The 16943-nt window shown below is 56.4% G+C and overlaps 9 protein-coding genes across 9 annotated transcripts; 5 read left to right on the top strand and 4 right to left on the bottom strand.

The window, feature by feature from the left end:
* Positions 1 to 177: 177 nt before the first annotated feature.
* Positions 178 to 1068, top strand: BO95DRAFT_146805 (uncharacterized protein). Its single transcript, XM_025580607.1, has one exon. It carries the CDS (start codon positions 375 to 377, stop codon positions 837 to 839), a length of 465 nt encoding a protein of 154 aa, XP_025441857.1. The 5' UTR covers positions 178 to 374; the 3' UTR covers positions 840 to 1068.
* A 168-nt stretch (positions 1069 to 1236) lies between these two features.
* On the top strand, positions 1237 to 2495 carry BO95DRAFT_390244 (putative glycosyl hydrolase). Its single transcript, XM_025583595.1, has 2 exons — positions 1237 to 1656; positions 1771 to 2495. Exons 1-2 carry the CDS (start codon positions 1243 to 1245, stop codon positions 2449 to 2451), a joined length of 1095 nt encoding a protein of 364 aa, XP_025441856.1. The 5' UTR covers positions 1237 to 1242; the 3' UTR covers positions 2452 to 2495.
* Positions 2496 to 3268: 773 nt separating this feature from the next.
* Positions 3269 to 5250, bottom strand: BO95DRAFT_473872 (sugar transporter; the record flags this gene model as incomplete). Its single annotated transcript, XM_025589757.1, has 3 exons — positions 3695 to 5250; positions 3362 to 3629; positions 3269 to 3307 (listed from the first exon to the last, which is right to left on the bottom strand). The coding sequence occupies exons 1-3, from the start codon at positions 4909 to 4911 to the stop codon at positions 3269 to 3271; spliced, it is 1524 nt and encodes a 507-aa protein (XP_025441855.1). The 5' UTR covers positions 4912 to 5250.
* Positions 5251 to 5436: 186 nt separating this feature from the next.
* BO95DRAFT_473871 (beta-glucosidase H) lies at positions 5437 to 8363 on the top strand (the record flags this gene model as incomplete). The annotated part of the gene is made up of 4 exons (XM_025589756.1): positions 5437 to 5774; positions 5827 to 6433; positions 6482 to 7748; positions 7812 to 8363. The coding sequence occupies exons 1-4, from the start codon at positions 5654 to 5656 to the stop codon at positions 8361 to 8363; spliced, it is 2547 nt and encodes an 848-aa protein (XP_025441854.1). The 5' UTR covers positions 5437 to 5653.
* A 32-nt stretch (positions 8364 to 8395) lies between these two features.
* Positions 8396 to 10160, bottom strand: BO95DRAFT_473870 (Zn(II)2Cys6 transcription factor; the record flags this gene model as incomplete). The annotated part of the gene is made up of 4 exons (XM_025589755.1): positions 8396 to 9245; positions 9309 to 9840; positions 9884 to 9933; positions 9964 to 10160. The coding sequence occupies 4 exons, from the start codon at positions 10158 to 10160 to the stop codon at positions 8396 to 8398; spliced, it is 1629 nt and encodes a 542-aa protein (XP_025441853.1).
* A 399-nt stretch (positions 10161 to 10559) lies between these two features.
* On the top strand, positions 10560 to 11834 carry BO95DRAFT_146771 (uncharacterized protein). The gene has a single exon (XM_025580606.1). The coding sequence runs from the start codon at positions 10673 to 10675 to the stop codon at positions 11342 to 11344; it is 672 nt and encodes a 223-aa protein (XP_025441852.1). The 5' UTR covers positions 10560 to 10672; the 3' UTR covers positions 11345 to 11834.
* Positions 11275 to 13517, bottom strand: BO95DRAFT_390233 (neutral amino acid permease). Its single transcript, XM_025583594.1, has 7 exons — positions 13088 to 13517; positions 13017 to 13030; positions 12892 to 12964; positions 12504 to 12835; positions 12093 to 12451; positions 11845 to 12042; positions 11275 to 11794 (listed from the first exon to the last, which is right to left on the bottom strand). Exons 1-7 carry the CDS (start codon positions 13252 to 13254, stop codon positions 11564 to 11566), a joined length of 1374 nt encoding a protein of 457 aa, XP_025441851.1. The 5' UTR covers positions 13255 to 13517; the 3' UTR covers positions 11275 to 11563.
* Positions 13518 to 14126: 609 nt separating this feature from the next.
* Positions 14127 to 14666, bottom strand: BO95DRAFT_497235 (uncharacterized protein; the record flags this gene model as incomplete). Its single annotated transcript, XM_025590879.1, has 1 exon — positions 14127 to 14666. The coding sequence occupies one exon, from the start codon at positions 14664 to 14666 to the stop codon at positions 14310 to 14312; it is 357 nt and encodes a 118-aa protein (XP_025441850.1). The 3' UTR covers positions 14127 to 14309.
* Positions 14667 to 15956: 1290 nt separating this feature from the next.
* Positions 15957 to 16936, top strand: BO95DRAFT_443273 (LOG family protein). Its single transcript, XM_025586628.1, has one exon. The coding sequence runs from the start codon at positions 16256 to 16258 to the stop codon at positions 16841 to 16843; it is 588 nt and encodes a 195-aa protein (XP_025441849.1). The 5' UTR covers positions 15957 to 16255; the 3' UTR covers positions 16844 to 16936.
* The last annotated feature ends 7 nt before the right edge of the window (positions 16937 to 16943 follow it).

The raw sequence follows: 16943 nt of genomic DNA, 5'->3' as shown, positions 1-16943 counted from the left end.
AAGCAACCAAGACCTTTCCACGGGAGATACACCCACCTTGCCTTAAATCCGAACGAGACCTCCGGCTGAATCTGCCGTTCGAGCAAGACCAAATTTTTCTCCATGTGTACGAGTAAGAGTACAGTACCTGAGTCCGTCGATGAGTCAGCCCCAAATGCCGAGTGGAGACAGAGTGGTGGGCCGCTGAGTCAGCCGGGTAAACTCCGCTCCGCGATCGGCCCCCGCCCCGCCGCATCAACCAAGTGAGGGCACCAGCAACGCTACGCCATTAAGAATGCGACCAAGACACCTAGCAAGTTAGTAACTAACCCTGAATTCCCCGCCCCCGGAATTTGATAGTGCGTTTCAAGGCAGTCCAACTGCCAACATGACAGATGAAGTCACTTGGGCTCTTAGATCTCAAACCATCAACATCCGATGCCTCTGTCCCCCGTCCAAATCCCCAATTCCAGCCACGCAGCATCGCCAACCGTGATTGGCTCCCAGAGACAAAGCCACTGTGGACGAAAGTCAGCAGAAAACTTCTTCCCTCTCGGAACCAAACACCACTTTTCCCTCCCGAGACCAAAAACCAGTCGCGCGACAGAGTTCACCGACCCATGAGTCAATCCAGGGCGGAGAGGCACGAACGACAGCGGACTGGCTATCCACCAGCAGAAAATTCGACGAACCAGGCAAACCAGCTCAGGCGCCAAAAGTTCGGTGGATGTGCCTGGCTAGGATCCAGGATCCAGCCCTCCCAGCCACCGCTAATGCAGGTGCTAATGCAAGGAACAAGGAACAGGGTTTTGCAGTGCCTGCCAAGCGTCGCGTCTCGCACGACGCATCTCCCTACGTAGCCCGGTAAATCGGCCTATCTTATCAGTCCAGTCCGGTGTGGCGGGTTGCGGGTTTTTTTGCAGCCCTCCTTGCAGGACAGACCGTGGATGTGGATGGGGGATGTGATCCGTCACTGTGATCTGTGGTCGGGGATTTGGAGTCTGCATACGTAGAATTTTCTCTGCAGTGGAGACACGGCGATGTGATTGATTTTTCCTTTCTGTGTCTCAATGGATAGATAAAAGGGAGGTGCCCGAGAAATACCATGCATTTTCTCACGCTCTTCCTCTTGCTCCCCCCTCCCCCCCTTTGACTCTCCACTACACACTACACACTACACACCCCAAAATGCACATCCCAAGACTAGCCCTGACCCTGGCCCTCGCCCTCGCCAGCGGCACCACCGCGACAAACCACACGGCCATGACCCGGGCCGTGACGGCGCTCACCACCCTGCAAAGCTACTACAACCCGACGACGGGAATTTGGAACACGTGCGGCTGGTGGAACGGGGCCAACTGCCTGACCACCCTCGCCAACCTCGCCCTCAAAAACAGTACCGTCAACGCCACCGCCACCGAGGTCATCGAAAACACCTTCCGGGTGGCCACGAACACGAACCCGTACCCGGCGCGCGGGATCGACGCCGACTACACGGCGGCGAACGGTACCGCGTACACGATCCCCGGCCAGCCGACGGGGGCGGCCAACGCCTCGCTGTGGCTGGACGGGAGCTACGACGACGACATGTGGTGGGGGATGGCGTGGGTGGCTGCGTACGACGTGACGGGGGAGCCGGATTATCTGGAGCTGGCGGAGGGGGTGTTCTACCATCTTGTACGTTCCCCTTTTTGCATCCCCATCTCACTACGGGGTGTCGTGTCGTGCCATTCTCCCTTTGATTGAAATGGGGCTGTGTTGAACACTCATGCTAATATGCGATGACGATAGAGCCGCGCCTGGCCCTCGCTCTGCGGCAACGGCGGCCTGGACTCGGACTACACGCACGTGTACGTGGGCGCCATCAGCAACGAGCTCTTCCTGGCGCTGGGCGCCTCGCTGGCCAACCGCGTCGCGACCAACAGCAGCCGGGCCTACTACCTCGACTGGGCGAAGCGGCAATGGGCGTGGTTCGAGGGCAGCGGGCTGATCAACGCGGACCACACGATCAACGACGGGCTAACGGGGGCGTGCACCAACAACGGGATGACGGTGTGGTCGTACAACCAGGGCGTCATCCTGGGGGGATTGGTGGAGCTGCACCATGCCACGGGCAGCCACGCCTCCAACTCCACGTACCTGACTGCCGCGGCCCGGATCGCGCAGGGGGCGATCGCGGCGCTGGCCGACGAGGACGACGTGATCCATGAATCGTGCGAGCCGGACAGCTGCGACTCGAACGAGACGCAGTTCAAGGGGATCTTTATTCGGAATCTCAAGGTGTTGCAGGGCGTCGCGCCGAATGAGACCTACGCCCGAGTCATCAATGCGTCGGCGGCGAGTCTGTGGGCGAATGATCGTACTGAGGCGACGGGGTTCGGGGTCGATTGGTCGGGCCCCGTCGATGCGGCGACGGTCAATGCCTCGACGCAGAGTTCGGCACTGGATGCGCTGGTCGCGGCGATTTGGTAGATGTCCCCCACCCCGCCCCTGGTGGGTTGGTTGGTGCATTTGGGTTGGTTGCATTTATAGATTAGAATAGACTTTGGATGTGAGATTGCGGAGTGCATTGTATATACTTGCATAAAAGCATGCGTTATTCGGCATTATACAAAGCAACAAGATGATTGGCTTGAGTTCCTGTAGATGTCTTCTGCATCTACATCCCCAGTAGCCTGATAAACGGCGTGATCGCGACCAGCGGCGCTGCCTGTGGGACCCGATAGCGAGGTAGCGGGGCCGCTTTGAACCCCATCGGAGTGGAAATTCTCAATTGGATACTGTCAGGCTGACGAGCATCTCTTCCAAGTGCAGTGTAGCTTGACACATAGGTACAGACATGAACTATGCAGTATGCCCTGTTGCCTCAGCCCTCTTGAGTGGGAACAACCAAAAGTGCGAGTACCGTGGCTGTCCAACCGAAACAGCGGCCCTATATCCTGACGCTTCTCGCTGGTAACCCCCTTTCCTTGGTCTTAGGCACTACTCGTTCGATTTTGGTCCTCGTCCTTCCGGAGATTCTGCCAGCCTGCCTGGAGGACGTCCCTACATCCAATGCTCATCCCGTACTGATGCGAAGATACACTCTCTATTTCTTAGCTAGAGGATTCAACATGGGCTCCACTTCTGTGGAAAGGAGCGGGACAAGGTCGAAGAACATAGTATACTGCATATATAAACTCAAATATAGGACCAATGTATTTACAGCACCAACCCCATGTTGCTGCCATTTTTCACGATCAGTGCAAGAAGAATCAATGGGCAATAAGTCTACACCCTCAGACAACCACTAGACATCCTCCGCATGCACGACATCTTCGCACTTCCCCTTCCCCTCCCGCCCAGCCTTCCCCCCCTCGACTCCACCGCCCACCCGTGGAACCGCCCCCGGCCCGTCGAAAATCACCGCGATCTCCTCCAGCGAATACCCCTTGGTCTCCGGGTACCAGAAATACGCCGTGACGCCGAACACCACCAGCACCGCGATGAACACAATATAGTAGCGCCACTCGATCGCATCCAGCGCAATGGGGTTGACGAAGGTATTGAAGAACATGGCCACGATGGTGGCGCACCACGTCACCGTCAGGCCGCGGGAGCGGAGGCGGTACGGCCAGATCTCGCAGGGGTAGGCGGTCAGAAAGGGGGTTCTTCGCCATCACCGGTTAGCACAGTGCAAGCTTGAAGGGGTTAGGTAGGAAGAAGGCAAACTTACAAGGCAATGCAGTAGCCCGCGAAGAACACAAACAAAAACGGAATGACGGCGGCGCCCGTCGCGGAGTCCCCGGTCGACTTGAACGAGCCCGACAGCGCAGTCACCAGCACATAGCTGACCAGCATGATGCCCGCCGAGGCCAGGAACAGCGGTCGGCGACCCAGTCGGTCGATCAGGTACGCGCCCAGCGCGGCGCAGCCCAGGTCCCACATCTGCAGACACGCCGAGATCAGCGTCTGGTCGCGCACGCGGGTCACGCCCACCGAGGTCAGAATCAACGACAGATAGTACGAGACCACGCCGTTGCCGGACCACTGCGCGAAGAACCCCAAGCTGACGGAGATCATCAGCCGCCACCGGTTTCCCGGCGTTTGCACCATCTCCGCGTAGCTGCCGCTGCTGTGGGCTTCCTGTTCCGCGCGGATGGTGGCTCGGATGGTTTCGAACTCGTACTTCACCAGCGGGGAGGAGTCGTCCCCTGCCGCATGGTACTGGGCCAGGATCTTGCGGGCCTCCTCGTCGCGACCCACGGACAACAGCCAGCGTGGGCTCTCGGGTGCCCAGAGGAACCCCGGCAGGCCGACCACGGGCACCAGGGCCTGCAGGACCGAGGGCAGCCGCCAGGACCACGAGGAGGGGTAGGTGCGCGAGGCGAAGACGACCCATGCGGCGACCGTGCCACCGACGTACCATCCGGACATGAACAACGAGTTGAGGATGCCACGGTGCGTCGGGTAGGCGATCTCATTGATCAGCAAGGGGACCGAGTTACCAAACATCGCCGAGGCGAAGCCCAGGAACAGCCGAGCCAGCATGAAAGCCACGGGGTTGGGGGCGGCCGTCTGCAACGCAGTGCCGAGAGCGAGAAAGACATACCCCACGTACACGCCGGGCTTGCGTCCGTACTTGTTGGCAATCCACGAGGCCGTCGGGTATCCGACACCACAGCCCAGCCAGTAGATGGCATTCAGCCACCCCAGCTTGGCACCGGTGGGATTGTTCATGAAGCTCTTCCACTGATCCAGAGCCTCAAGACCGTTCATGAGGGATCCGTCAAATCCGTTGGCAGAGGAGAACATAACCAGAGAGAGAATAATGAGGTTGAGGCGCAGGAGATGGCCTTGTCGATACCAGGGACGATCGCTAGCTGGCAGGACTGCAGCAAGCTCATCCCCTGCAGTAGGCTTTTCGCGGATGTCTTCTTTGCTCGAGCCCATCTTGACAAAGATTTTAGATGAAAAAGTGGTTGAAACCAAGAAATGCTAGACCAGCCACGAGGGAAAGCAGAGGTTTTATCCCGACTAAGCGTCCCTACTGTTCCGATCGGATGGTTCATTTCACGCCTTGCTCAGCCGGGGTAAGACTTTTTCGTATGGAAGCAGAGTATGATGCAAGCGAGGTAAAACCTGTTCCCATCGTGGGCAGACTCCGACCTTTTCCTTGTGGCTGAAAACGCGGAGAAATGATACGAGCAGCCAATGGAAGCCTAATCCGTGCGCTCGTCAACCCATACACTCGGCCATCGGCTTGTCACCCGGATATGCAGCAATACCCGGGGTAGAAACGGGAGGAGACGTGGAGAATTGTTGGGGAGGGTTTGGGGGGGTCGGGCCACGCGGGAAGAGCGGAGAAACGGAGAAAAGGAGAAACGGCGAAAAAGGCGAAACTGCGGACGATGGAGCCACTGGGTTGATGACACTGACAACCAATCATGACGGAATTTCGGTATACCGTCTGGTGTACTCCGGAGTACAATCAAAGCTTGGGATCCACTTCCATGCTCACTCTGCAAGTTACTCATCGGCGAAGGTGTTGGGGTCAATTGTCGTCGCTGGGGTTGGGTTCTCGTTAATTTCCGCGAACATATACATAATCGCTCGCATTCAGCGATGCAGGTAATTCAAAGCCTTTTCCCTTCTCCTTGAATCTTTCTCATTGCGTCCTGGACATACCATCAACATGCCGTTCGTTGAACCACCTCCCCCCGAGACGAACAGCGCCTTCGCCCAGATTGCAAATGCAGATCTGGAAGTACTGTTAAAACAGCTCACACTAGACGAAAAGGTCGCACTTCTGACGGGTAGGTCCAGCACCAGAAGGTCAATCGCATCGCTAACGCACAGCTCTCGCAGGCGACGACTTCTGGCACACGGTCGCCATTCCCCGCCTCGGAATCCCATCGATTCGACTGTCTGATGGCCCGAACGGCGTCCGCGGCACGCGCTTCTTCGGCAGCGTCCCGGCAGCCTGCCTACCGTGCGGAACCGCTCTAGGAGCCACATTCGATAGGGATCTAGCCGAGGAGGTGGGTGGTCTGCTGGCGGATGAGGCCAAAGCCAAAGGCGCCCACGTCATCCTTGGCCCAACCATCAACATCCAACGCGGGCCCTTGGGCGGGCGAGGGTTTGAGTCGTACTCCGAAGACCCTCTTCTCTCGGGCATAATGGCTGGCCATTACTGCAAGGGACTGCAGCAGAAGAACATCAGTGCCACCCTCAAGCACTTTGTATGTAACGACCAGGAGCACGAGCGCATGGCCGTCAACTCGATTGTCACAGACCGGGCCATGCGGGAGATTTATCTCCTCCCTTTCATGCTTGCAATCGGGGTGGAGAAACCAGACGCGATCATGACGGCCTACAACAAAGTCAACGGTATCCACGCCTCCGAGAGTCCAAACCTCCTGCAAGACATTTTGCGGGGCGAATGGGGCTGGGACGGGCTGCTGATGAGTGACTGGTAAGCCCACTTCCTCGTACCATGCGAACCATAACTAAAAGCAGACAGGTTCGGTACCTACAGCACATCCGAGGCCGTCCAGGCGGGCCTGGATCTGGAAATGCCGGGTCCCTCCAGATGGCGTGGCAGTGCTCTTACCCACGCAATCACCGCCAACAAAGTTTCCACGGCCACGCTAGATGCTCGCGTGCGAGCTGTTTTGACGCTTATACAGAAAGCCAGCAGATCCGGGATCCCTGAGCATGCACCAGAACAACAGCTCAACCGCGAGGAAGATAGACAGCTTCTGAGAAAGATCGCGGCAGAGGCAATTGTCTTACTCAAGAACGAGAACAGCATCCTTCCGTTGAACAAACACAAGAAGATCGCTGTGATCGGTCCCAATTCGAAGATTGCGACCTATTGCGGCGGTGGTAGTGCTGCGCTGAACCCATATGAGGCCATTTCACCGTTTGAGGGCATCACACATGTAGCTCAAGCTGACGTCGAGTTTGCACAAGGCGTGTACGGTCATCATATGCTGCCCTTGCTCGGCAAGCGGCTACAGACCAGCGATGGCCAAATGGGCTTCACCCTAAGGATCTTCAACGACCCACCAACCGTTCTCACCAGGCAGCCACTAGAAGTCAGACACGAGACGGACGCCCAGGTCTTCTTTCTGGACTACAACCATCCCGAACTGCAATCAGTGTGGTATGCTGAAGCCGAAGGCGACTTCATCCCTGAAGAGTCTGGACTGTATGACTTCGGTCTCTGCGTCCGTGGCACCGGAAAGCTCTACGTGGACGGAAATCTGCTGGTGAACAACGCCGACGTACAGCGACCGGGGCCCAGCTTCCTCGGAAGCGGCACAATGGAGGAAACTGGCACGCTAGACCTTGTAGCCGGCAGATCCTACAGGGTTCAGGTGCAATGGGGATGCGCCAAGACTGCAAAATTCAAGATTCCCGGCGTGGTAGACTTTGGACATGGCGGGTTTCGATTCGGTGCATGCAAGCAGCTGTCCCCTCAGGAAGGAATTGAGCAGGCGGTGGAGCTAGCTGCCAGTGTAGACCAGGTGATCCTCGTGGCCGGGCTGAGCGCTGAGTGGGAATCAGAGGGCGAGGATCGAACCAGCATGAGCTTACCACCGCACACCGACGAACTGATCTCACGGGTACTCGAGGCGAATCCCGACACAGTCATTGTCGTGCAAAGCGGAACACCAGTTGAGATGCCATGGATTGACAAAGCCAAAGCTGTTGTGCATGCATGGTATGGGGGTAACGAGACGGGCAATGGTCTGGCCGATGTCATTTTCGGTGACGTGAACCCGGTAAGCTCACGCATCTCATTGAATTTCATTTTGGGGACCGCGACTAACAAGATCACCACACAGTCCGGTAAACTTCCTTTGACCTTCCCCCGCCGTCTGAAAGACAACCCCACATACTTCAACTTCCGCTCCGAAGGCGGCCGAGTCCTTTATGGAGAGGACGTGTACGTCGGATACAGATTCTATGACGAAGCGGAGATCGAGCCGTTGTTTCCTTTCGGACATGGTCTTTCTTACACCACGTTCGTACTGTCAGACCTGTGCCTGGAGCAGAATGCAGATAACAACGTTCATGTACGCTGCAAGGTGCGCAACACCGGCACAAAGGCTGGCGCAGAAGTGATCCAGGTGTACGTGGCTCCAGTACAAGCTCCACTCAAGCGTCCTCAGAAGGAACTCAAGGGATTCCGGAAGATCCGTTTGGAACCTGATGCAGAGGAGACAGTCACAATCCCGCTTGATCTGGTACGCGCAACCAGCTTCTGGGACGAGAAGGCCAGCGTTTGGTGTAGTCACAGTGGTACATATCAGATTCTGGTTGGCACCAGTAGCCGTGGACATTTCCTGGAGGCTTCCGTGGACGTGGAAGAGACGACATTCTGGTCTGGAGTCTGAGAGGATCTAGTGCAACTAAAACAAATATCAATTCATGTTGGGCGAATACGATCTGTATCGACCCAGGCCTGTAAATTCATCGTATTCACACTTTCACTGGTGTCAAGCCGAGACAGTATCTCGGTAGCGAGACGGATGTACTCTGCCGCTCTTTCTGCTTCAGGCTCGCCGGCCTGGAACGGGCAATTCAACATGACGGAGGCGATATCCCGCACTTTGTAGGCTAGATGAAGACCGTTGATTTCCAGGTTGAGTTCCGGAACATTGTAGAGCAGAAAGAAAAGCTGACGACAAAGCTCCTCCCTTGTCCGCCAGAGCATTCTTGTGTCTGCAAGGGATGTGTTCAAGCCCGGGCTATCGGCTGCTGACAGACCTTGCGCCGCCTGCGAAGCCTCTAATTGGTCAAGGAGCAGGCTCTGCAGCCAGAGATGAGTAATGTGGATGTTGACACGCATGGACTCAAACGACGACCGTAGCAGAGCAGAGAATTCATCCGAAGCCAGGTCCTGGAGGGAGTTGCCCGATACTTCCCAGAGCCGCAGCGATGGTGGCACATCGTGCAGCAAATTCTGCATACACTGTAGCCGGTCCCGCAGGTATGCCAACCGGACATCAGTGTCTTGGGCTCGAACACAAGCGCAAGGTTCGGCTAGGCCGTTCTTCGGATGAGGGCTGCGGATGGCAGCCCAGAAGACGCGTGAGTGAATATTGAATCCGGTGGTCAGACATGATGTCGGGACAGGCGGCATCAGCACCTCGTGCTCGAAGATAAACTCGTCGTCAACCTCGAGGGGCATCAGATCGTCGGGGTTGATTAGTTGGAGCTGAACAGGATCTAGATACGAGAGCCGCTCGCCGAGCATATTCTGCAATTGCGAATGGCTAGTGAAAGCAGATAACGTTAGACAGTGTACAATTTAGCGGCAATGTGGAAGTCGAACTTACACAAACCCATAAAACACCAACCAGAAGCCCTTCTTCCGCAATTGCGTCTCAATGCAATTGAGCCCGTCATAAGCCGAGATAGAATGGAGATTCAGAAGACGAGCGAACTGCATCGACTCCACATCCAGCATCCGGGCGCGATTATGGTCTCCCAGCTGCAGAAAGGCAGCGAAGAGCAGGAAGGAGGCGGCAAACTTCTGGAAATTGATCTCGTCAAAATAGTAGGACGTCCTCAAGCCCAGGTTCTTCTCGTAGCAGAAGCGAACCATCTCGCGGCGCGTGGCAAAGCGCAAGGGAGGGTCGTGCGATCGGTACGACCGGAACTTGCTGGGCATCGTCGCGACAACCACTGCGGCAATGGCGACGGTCAAGGCAAGGAACCCAGTGTCTTCCTCGTGTCGGCCTCGGCGCAGGCATTCTTGGAAAGAGGGGCGGTGAACGATGGGAACGAGGGGGTAGACGTGGTCCAGATAATCTTGCATGATGCGGTGGAAGAGAGTTTCCTCGCACAGATCGTCCGCGGCGCAGATGCCTGCCTTGCGATGGCTGTCATTCGCTGGCGGGGGCTGTTGTACCACGGCCTGGACCACACTGATTTGGGACCTGCTGAGTGTTACCCCGAGATCTGCCATTCATTGGAAGAGACCGAACATACCGTTTTTTCGGGCCTCTGGTTTTACAGGGGGCGAGAAAGGTGCAAGGCCGATTCAATCGCTCGCAGCGCGCGCATCGTGAATTCGGTGCTCCAGATGGAGAGTCTGGGAGCTGACATTTGACCTTGCGCTTCCGGCAGAGATCGCAAGCTTGTGTGGAAATGTCAATGCGCTGAGAATGGGGCCGGAGAGGGGGCATCGTGATGCATTTTGTGTAGACGATGGACTGGTTCAAGCGAAGAAGCTGGGGAACACAAAAGTACTGAAGATCCCGAGGGAAGACCGAGCCGAGACGAAGGTCGGTACGGCGACAGCCTCCTTATCGCGACCGATAAGAGTCACGTGTGTGTGTCTGATGTGGGGGACGTTTCTGCCACCGCCTAAACCTACCACTTTCCGGCCTGCTTTTGTGGACACTGTTTGTGGTCAAAATCCAATTTTCCCTCGCGAGGTTGCGAGCGTTCTGGCGGGGAAGCGGTGAGCATAGCGGTGTGGAGTGCAGGCCAAACCTACCACTTTCCAGCTCCAGTTTTTGGGGACTGTTTGTGGTCAAATCCCGAATTTCCCTCGCGAGGTCGCGAGCGTTCTGCTGGCTAAAGCGGTGAATCCGGCGGTGTAGCCAGATCTAAGCTGGGCCGCTAGTGCATCTGTAGCAGTATGCCTCAGGCTGCAGTTCCCTAGGGTACCATGTCACACCCGCGACTCTAAGACATGCCTGATGCGCCGTACAGTGCCAATTGCCCACCACCTATACACTCACATACCAAACGTATAGATCTAGTATCCCAATCTGTATCTGTACAGCCAGTGCTTCCAGCTGCTCTAGGCATAAACTCAGACCCCGAAACCACTGTCCAGCGTCATAATTCCCGCACACCTTCACCATCGGACCCATACAATCGGATACCCCGGAAGCCCCGGAAATGTCACCTCAGCATCGCATGCCTCTCTTATCGTCAAGCTATCGACACAGCCACGTTCCTTCTACAAGGCATGGATCGACACGGCATTGGGCTGTTCCAGAGCCATTGTTCCCCTCCGACGCCGGACTCGCGCAATGTCGATCACGACATTTCCCCGGACCGCGTTACGTACAGAAAACTCCACATGGCTCGCTTCCCCGCAACCCCAGTTGTCAAAGTCATACGACGGAGCGGCCATGACGCGCCGACTTTCCCCAGATCCCATCCCCGATGTAACCTTACGTCGTTGTCCAGGCCGAGGGCCGAGGGCGAGTCGCAGTATGTCCGAACCTGGGGTTGTCGACGTAACTATAGCATCTGGAGAGGTCTAGACTACGCACTTCGGAAATTGCAAACAGAACACATGTCATTCAAATCAAGTCTCCTAACGCCTTTATGCCATGGAATAGTGATATCATGATGCGACCGCGGTCATGCAAACAACGCTCGCTAGATGAAAGCCCTTCGGATAGCAGAATTCCAGCTGCTAAGACTCAAGACATGATGCATCGCGGGTAGTAAAACATTAAACTATAAGTGGGAGAATGCGATCAACGAGATCCGTCGTCATTGGTATGCATCGCATCGTCAACGAGAAGGTCGTGTCGTGTCGTAAGAAAGAGAACACCAGGTCGCATGTTTAGCTGTCGGTGTTGGCGCAAGTGAAGCTGTTGCTGTTCGCGTCGTCGTGGATGGCGGTGCCCGAGGCGTAGAGACCCAGGACACACAGGATCAGACCGAACAGAGCAATGCCAATGTTGAGCACGGTGAGGGCAATCTTCTTGGGGCTGGAGAGCCACTGGCCCCAGTTGAGGTGGAGCCAGTAGACACCGCTGAGACCGTAACTGAACCAACTAGCGAAGAGGGCGCTCTGCAAATCGATTAGTGTTGTACTGGACGATGCTTACGCGAGGAACTTACAATCAAACCGTTCAGGTCACTGAAGACGGGAATAGCCTCGGCAATGATCCAGGCAACGACCCAGCAGGAAAGGCCAAGGCCGATCCAGATGGAAACCGAGCGCCAGCCGCGGCTGTGAATGAGATCGGACTTGTGGCAGGTGCGGAAGTAGATGTACTTCAGACCGATGTGACCGTTGACAACACCAGCACCAACAATCTAACCAGGAATTAGTTCATGTCCGTCTAGGTAGAGAACAGGCGACTTACAGTAGGAATGGCAATGCCATAGGCGATCTTCTTCAAGAGGGGACCGGCGGAGCTCAAGGCGGGAGACTGGACGTCCTTGCCGACGTAGTAGTAGACCACAATGGCCGCGGTGGTGTACAAGCAGATCTCAAAGCCCTGGAGCATGAACAGCGACTTCTTGAAGTCCTTGGGCTTCTCCATCTCAGCAATCAAGCCGAAGAAGGCGACGTGGGCACAGTAGGCGAAGACGATGTTCGAGACGGCGCTGAAGGCCTTGTAAAGAGAAGTGTCGACAGTGGCTTCGATGATACGACCGGGGTGGTCCTGGACGCCGACTCCAATCATGGTGATCATGACGGCGCTGAAGATACTCAGGAAAGCTGGGCCACCAGTCAGCGAGGGATCCAGAGCGGAACGATCAGGAAAACTCACAGAAGAAAGAGATCCAAGTCATGCCCTTCATGGTGCGGGGAACCGACAGAGCCATGGAGATGACCATACCGATCACGCTGAAAACAATCGAGCAGGTACCGTGGTCGGTGATGGTGTTCATCATGACACGGAAGGTCAAAAGATGGCTGCCCATGACGAAGATGCAGAAGAGGAACTGGCCCAGGCCGAACAGCTCACGGCCGAAGGGGCCCAGCAGGATTTCGCCGGCATCAGCCAGGTTCTGGATGTGGGGGTAGCGCTCGCGGAAGAGACCGATGTTGTAGCCGGTGTACGTGGCGAGGATACCAAGACCGACAATAAGAATAATAGCACTAGATGAGCAATCGGTCAGTGAACGCCCCGTGCGATCGACCTTCGACCAACTTACGGGACGAGACCCAGAGCAGCCACGGCTGCGGGCAGAGAGAGCACACCCAGGGAGACAGACTCGCAAATCATGACTAGAAAAGTGGTTAGTGGGAGCAAGTCAGTCTCATTGATAGGAGCTCTTACGCAAGCCGCATTGCCTATAGATGACGTTAGCATGAATGAAGCGCACGGGGTGGGCTGCAGTTGAGACGTACCACCACTTCAAGGTCTTGTACTTGATTTCGGCCAACTCCTCGTTACCAAAGGCATCAGCCTCCTCGAAGCCAGGCTTGTAGCTGGTTTCAAGGTCGACGGAAGCATCCTTCTTCTCGTCGATGCGGTCGGTAGCGTAGGGCGGAGGGGAACCGTGGACAGTGTCCATTGTGTTGGTGAATATGGGGGTGTGTGGGTTGGTGTGTGAGAGTATTGAAGGATAGAGAAGCAGCGACGGAACGGGTAAAGGGTGACTAAGGTCGGGAGGAAGTGTCCGGGATGCTGCAGACAATGGTGGATGGATGAATAGAGACAGAAATGGAGGAAACCAGCAGGGGAAGGAGAGGGTTATAAAGAAGATTCCGGAAAAACACAGCTGGGGCCAGATGAAGTTCGGAAGAGGAGGGAATGGTTTGACATGCCGAAGACCTGGGGAAAGAAGATGGGGAATTGGCAAGTATGGAACTCGAGCCAGGCACACAGTGGGCACACGGTGGACACACAGTGGGCACACAGTGGACACACACACGAGCAATCGGCCCGGCGCCGAGACAAGCAATCGCCGCAACTGCAGCAGATCTGGAGGAAAATTTGTGAACGGAATTGGTCACCAAGCCGATCATCGGCCAGTGCGGACCAATGAGACGCATTACCGCCTCGGGGGCGGAGGCGGGTTCCATGGGAGAGAGTTCGGGCGGTGCACTGCAATTGCTACTGCCAGCATGCAAGAACCAGCCGCGGCGGAAATGGCTAGAGCTGCAGTGAACTGCAGTGGAAGCTTTTCTCGCCCGGAGTTGGCCTGCAGGGCCGGCTTTCTGTCTGTCTGCCTACCACTGGCCAACGCTGGCCAACGCTGGCCAGACTCTCCGTCGATTTGCAATCCAATCGTTGAGCCCGAACCATCGGCACTGTCGCTTAGTTGCTCCTCTTTCCTCGTGGTTCCCCATCTGGATTCCACCATTGCTCGTCCAACTACGAATAACAATTGCTCATCGGGACAGGTCAGACTGGCTCACATATCTAAGGTTGTTTTATTTGCCGGTCGGGAGTTATTTCTGCCCCGGGGATCCCCGAGGTGGTGGACAATGGGCAATATGACATGCAGGTCATGTGATGTGTCCGCCCTTGCATCGTCCACCTTACTTCTCTTCATATCACACTGAGTAAGACACAACATGCTGCGGACTCCGATGGACGCCGGACGCACGTCTCACACGGTGCCAATCATTTCCTAGGGTGTCTGCAACGAGTGTGCGCCACCGTCTCCCTGGAATAGGCAATTTGCACGGGCTGCCCCCCGGTGCCAGAGGTGAAGGTGCAAATTGAGTCGGTGGCGCCGCGAGGGCAGGCGGAAGGATTGGCTGGCGGTCTAGCGGCAAAATGCTTATTTTTTGTACGTAATTTGGTGGCCGTTAGCGGCTGATACCACTCCGTAGGGTTACATTCACCGGTCGCCCCATCAAGACCGCCCGCCAAGCTTCGAGTCGGGTGGGTGTTCCACTGCGGTGCGCTGCTTATCTTGTTGGCAATTCCACCACCAGTGACTGGTTGGGCTGTACGTAAAGCAAAGCCGGAGGCCATTGAGACACTACTTATTCTCTATCTAATCTCTCCCTATCTACAGAAGGGCATCCGGGCATCCTGATGCGCAGTGAATCACCGGTGAGTCTCAGACATGCTTGGCAGGCCTCGAAATAAGCATCACGCTACAAGGAGACAAAGTTGCCGATGATGAGGTGGCTCGTCTTGAATCCCGTAGCCAAAAGGCCAGGCCAGCCACTCATGCCCATTGGTCGGGACGCCCCGGCATTGGGCTTAGTTAGACTTTGCACGCGGGCTGTTTGCAGCTCCAGGGCTATGAATAATCCGGCCGATTCCCTCTTGCAGAGAGCACATCCTACGGGCAAGTGTCACGGGTATAGTGCCCCGTGGCATCAACAACATGAGCCTTGGACAATCCTCAAGGTTCTATACTCAGCTGCAAGAGAGATAGTATAAATTCAATTGGTCACTCTATCACTCAATCCCATGATCAAGATGCCCAAATGAGTACTCGAGTGTTGTCTTCGAATAGTCCTCAACCGAGATATATATCTACCCGCAGAGTCACCAATACAAAATATAGTGTGGATTACGAACGTAATATTGTTGGAATTAGTACTTGCTCAAGAGGGAAGTTTGATACCTTGAGATTCGCTGAAATTATGAAGGAAGGAGGAATTCTCCACAAATTCGTGGCGCTTACATACTCCCAGTTCTTCTTGGAATCATGTGACCTCGCTGAAGCGAGGCGTTACACGCACACGCCGATATAGAGACCACAAACCTAATGCACAGACAATCTAACTACTCCATCTCAATCCTCGAACGTCCTTTCTGATGCATCCACTTCATACAGTAAATCGGACTATCTCGCCACTCAAACAGCACCGTCAACCCCACACCAAACACCAGCGAGCCTTAAACTACTCAGACTTGACTAGCGCACCCAACCAACCCCGGAACAAGTAAAGCAAAACAAACCCAAGCAAGCACTAGTCCACACCCTGCGTGCAAAATCTAGATCCTGAGTCACCATGATAGCATCGCTGCATCATGGCATGGCATGGCCATAGCCTAGCCCCTCGACCCCTCGACCCCTCGACCCCTCGACCCCTCGACCCCTCGACCCCTCGACCCCTCGACCCCTCGACCCCTCGACCCCACCTGCAGCCGTGGCAGCCTGAGGCATAGACCGGGGTAAACGTCAGGCAGACAGGCAGGCCAGCAATTACCCCGCCAAGCCCAACGCAGCGCGGCAACCGCCACGCCACGGGATCGAGTCGAGTCATAGCTGAGCTGAGCTGGCCGGCAGCAACACTTCCTCCAACCCATCCCAATTTACCACCTCCCACCTCCCACCTCACACCTCACAACCACACCACAAACCCCACCAACACAATGAGCACCCCAAAACAAGCAGTCGTCTGCGTCTTGTAAGTCCGCCCATATTGGCCAAAACGAACCTCCCTCCCCCCCCACCTGGCACTGACCACTGAATCTCTGCCCATACCAGCTGCGGCTCCCGCTCCGGCACCTCCCCCGCCCACCTCGAAGCCGCGCGGGCCCTGGCGCACCAATTCCACGCCCACAACGTCCAACTAGTCTACGGCGGCGGCACCGTCGGGATCATGGGCGAACTGTCGAAGACGCTGGTGTCGCTGTCGGGCCCGAAAGCCGTGCACGGGATCATCCCGCGGGCGCTGGTCGAGGTCGAAGAAGGGTACAAGACTCCCACCCCCACCCCCACCCCTACCCTCACCCCTACTCCCGGGAATGGGGCTGCCTCCGGCGGAGCAGGCAAAGCGCCCGAGCGCGTGGGCGGGGGCGACACGATGGAGGAGACGGAGTACGGGCAGGTGACGGTGGTGGCGGACATGCATACGCGGAAGCGGCTGATGGCGCAGAAGGTGTTGGAGGGGGGGCCGGGGTCCGGGTTCGTGGCGCTGGCGGGCGGGTTCGGGACAATGGAGGAGCTGATGGAGGTGACGACGTGGAATCAGTTGGGGATCCACAAGGCCGGGGTGGTCCTGCTGAATATCAACGGGTACTGGGATGGCGTGCTGCAGTGGGTGCAGGCGGCCGTGCAGCAGGGGTTCGTGAGTCGCGAGAATGCCGGGATTCTGGCCGAGGCGACCCGCGCGGAGGACGTGCTGCGCATGTTGCGCGAGTATCGCATCAGTAGTGATCGGATGGCGCTGGATTGGGGGCAGGAGTAGAGTACCGTGCTGGGACTGGGTACGGCGGGATGCAGTGGGGGGTAGAATCGCATTATAGACTAAGGTATATATCATTAAAATGCTAGGCCAATGGAACGGA

Source organism: Aspergillus brunneoviolaceus (genome assembly GCF_003184695.1).
Source record: "Aspergillus brunneoviolaceus CBS 621.78 unplaced genomic scaffold BO95scaffold_37, whole genome shotgun sequence".
NCBI classification, from domain to species: domain Eukaryota; kingdom Fungi; phylum Ascomycota; class Eurotiomycetes; order Eurotiales; family Aspergillaceae; genus Aspergillus; species Aspergillus brunneoviolaceus.
The sequence above is the reverse complement of the archived record's forward strand: the minus strand, read 5'-3'. Positions and strand labels throughout refer to the sequence as shown.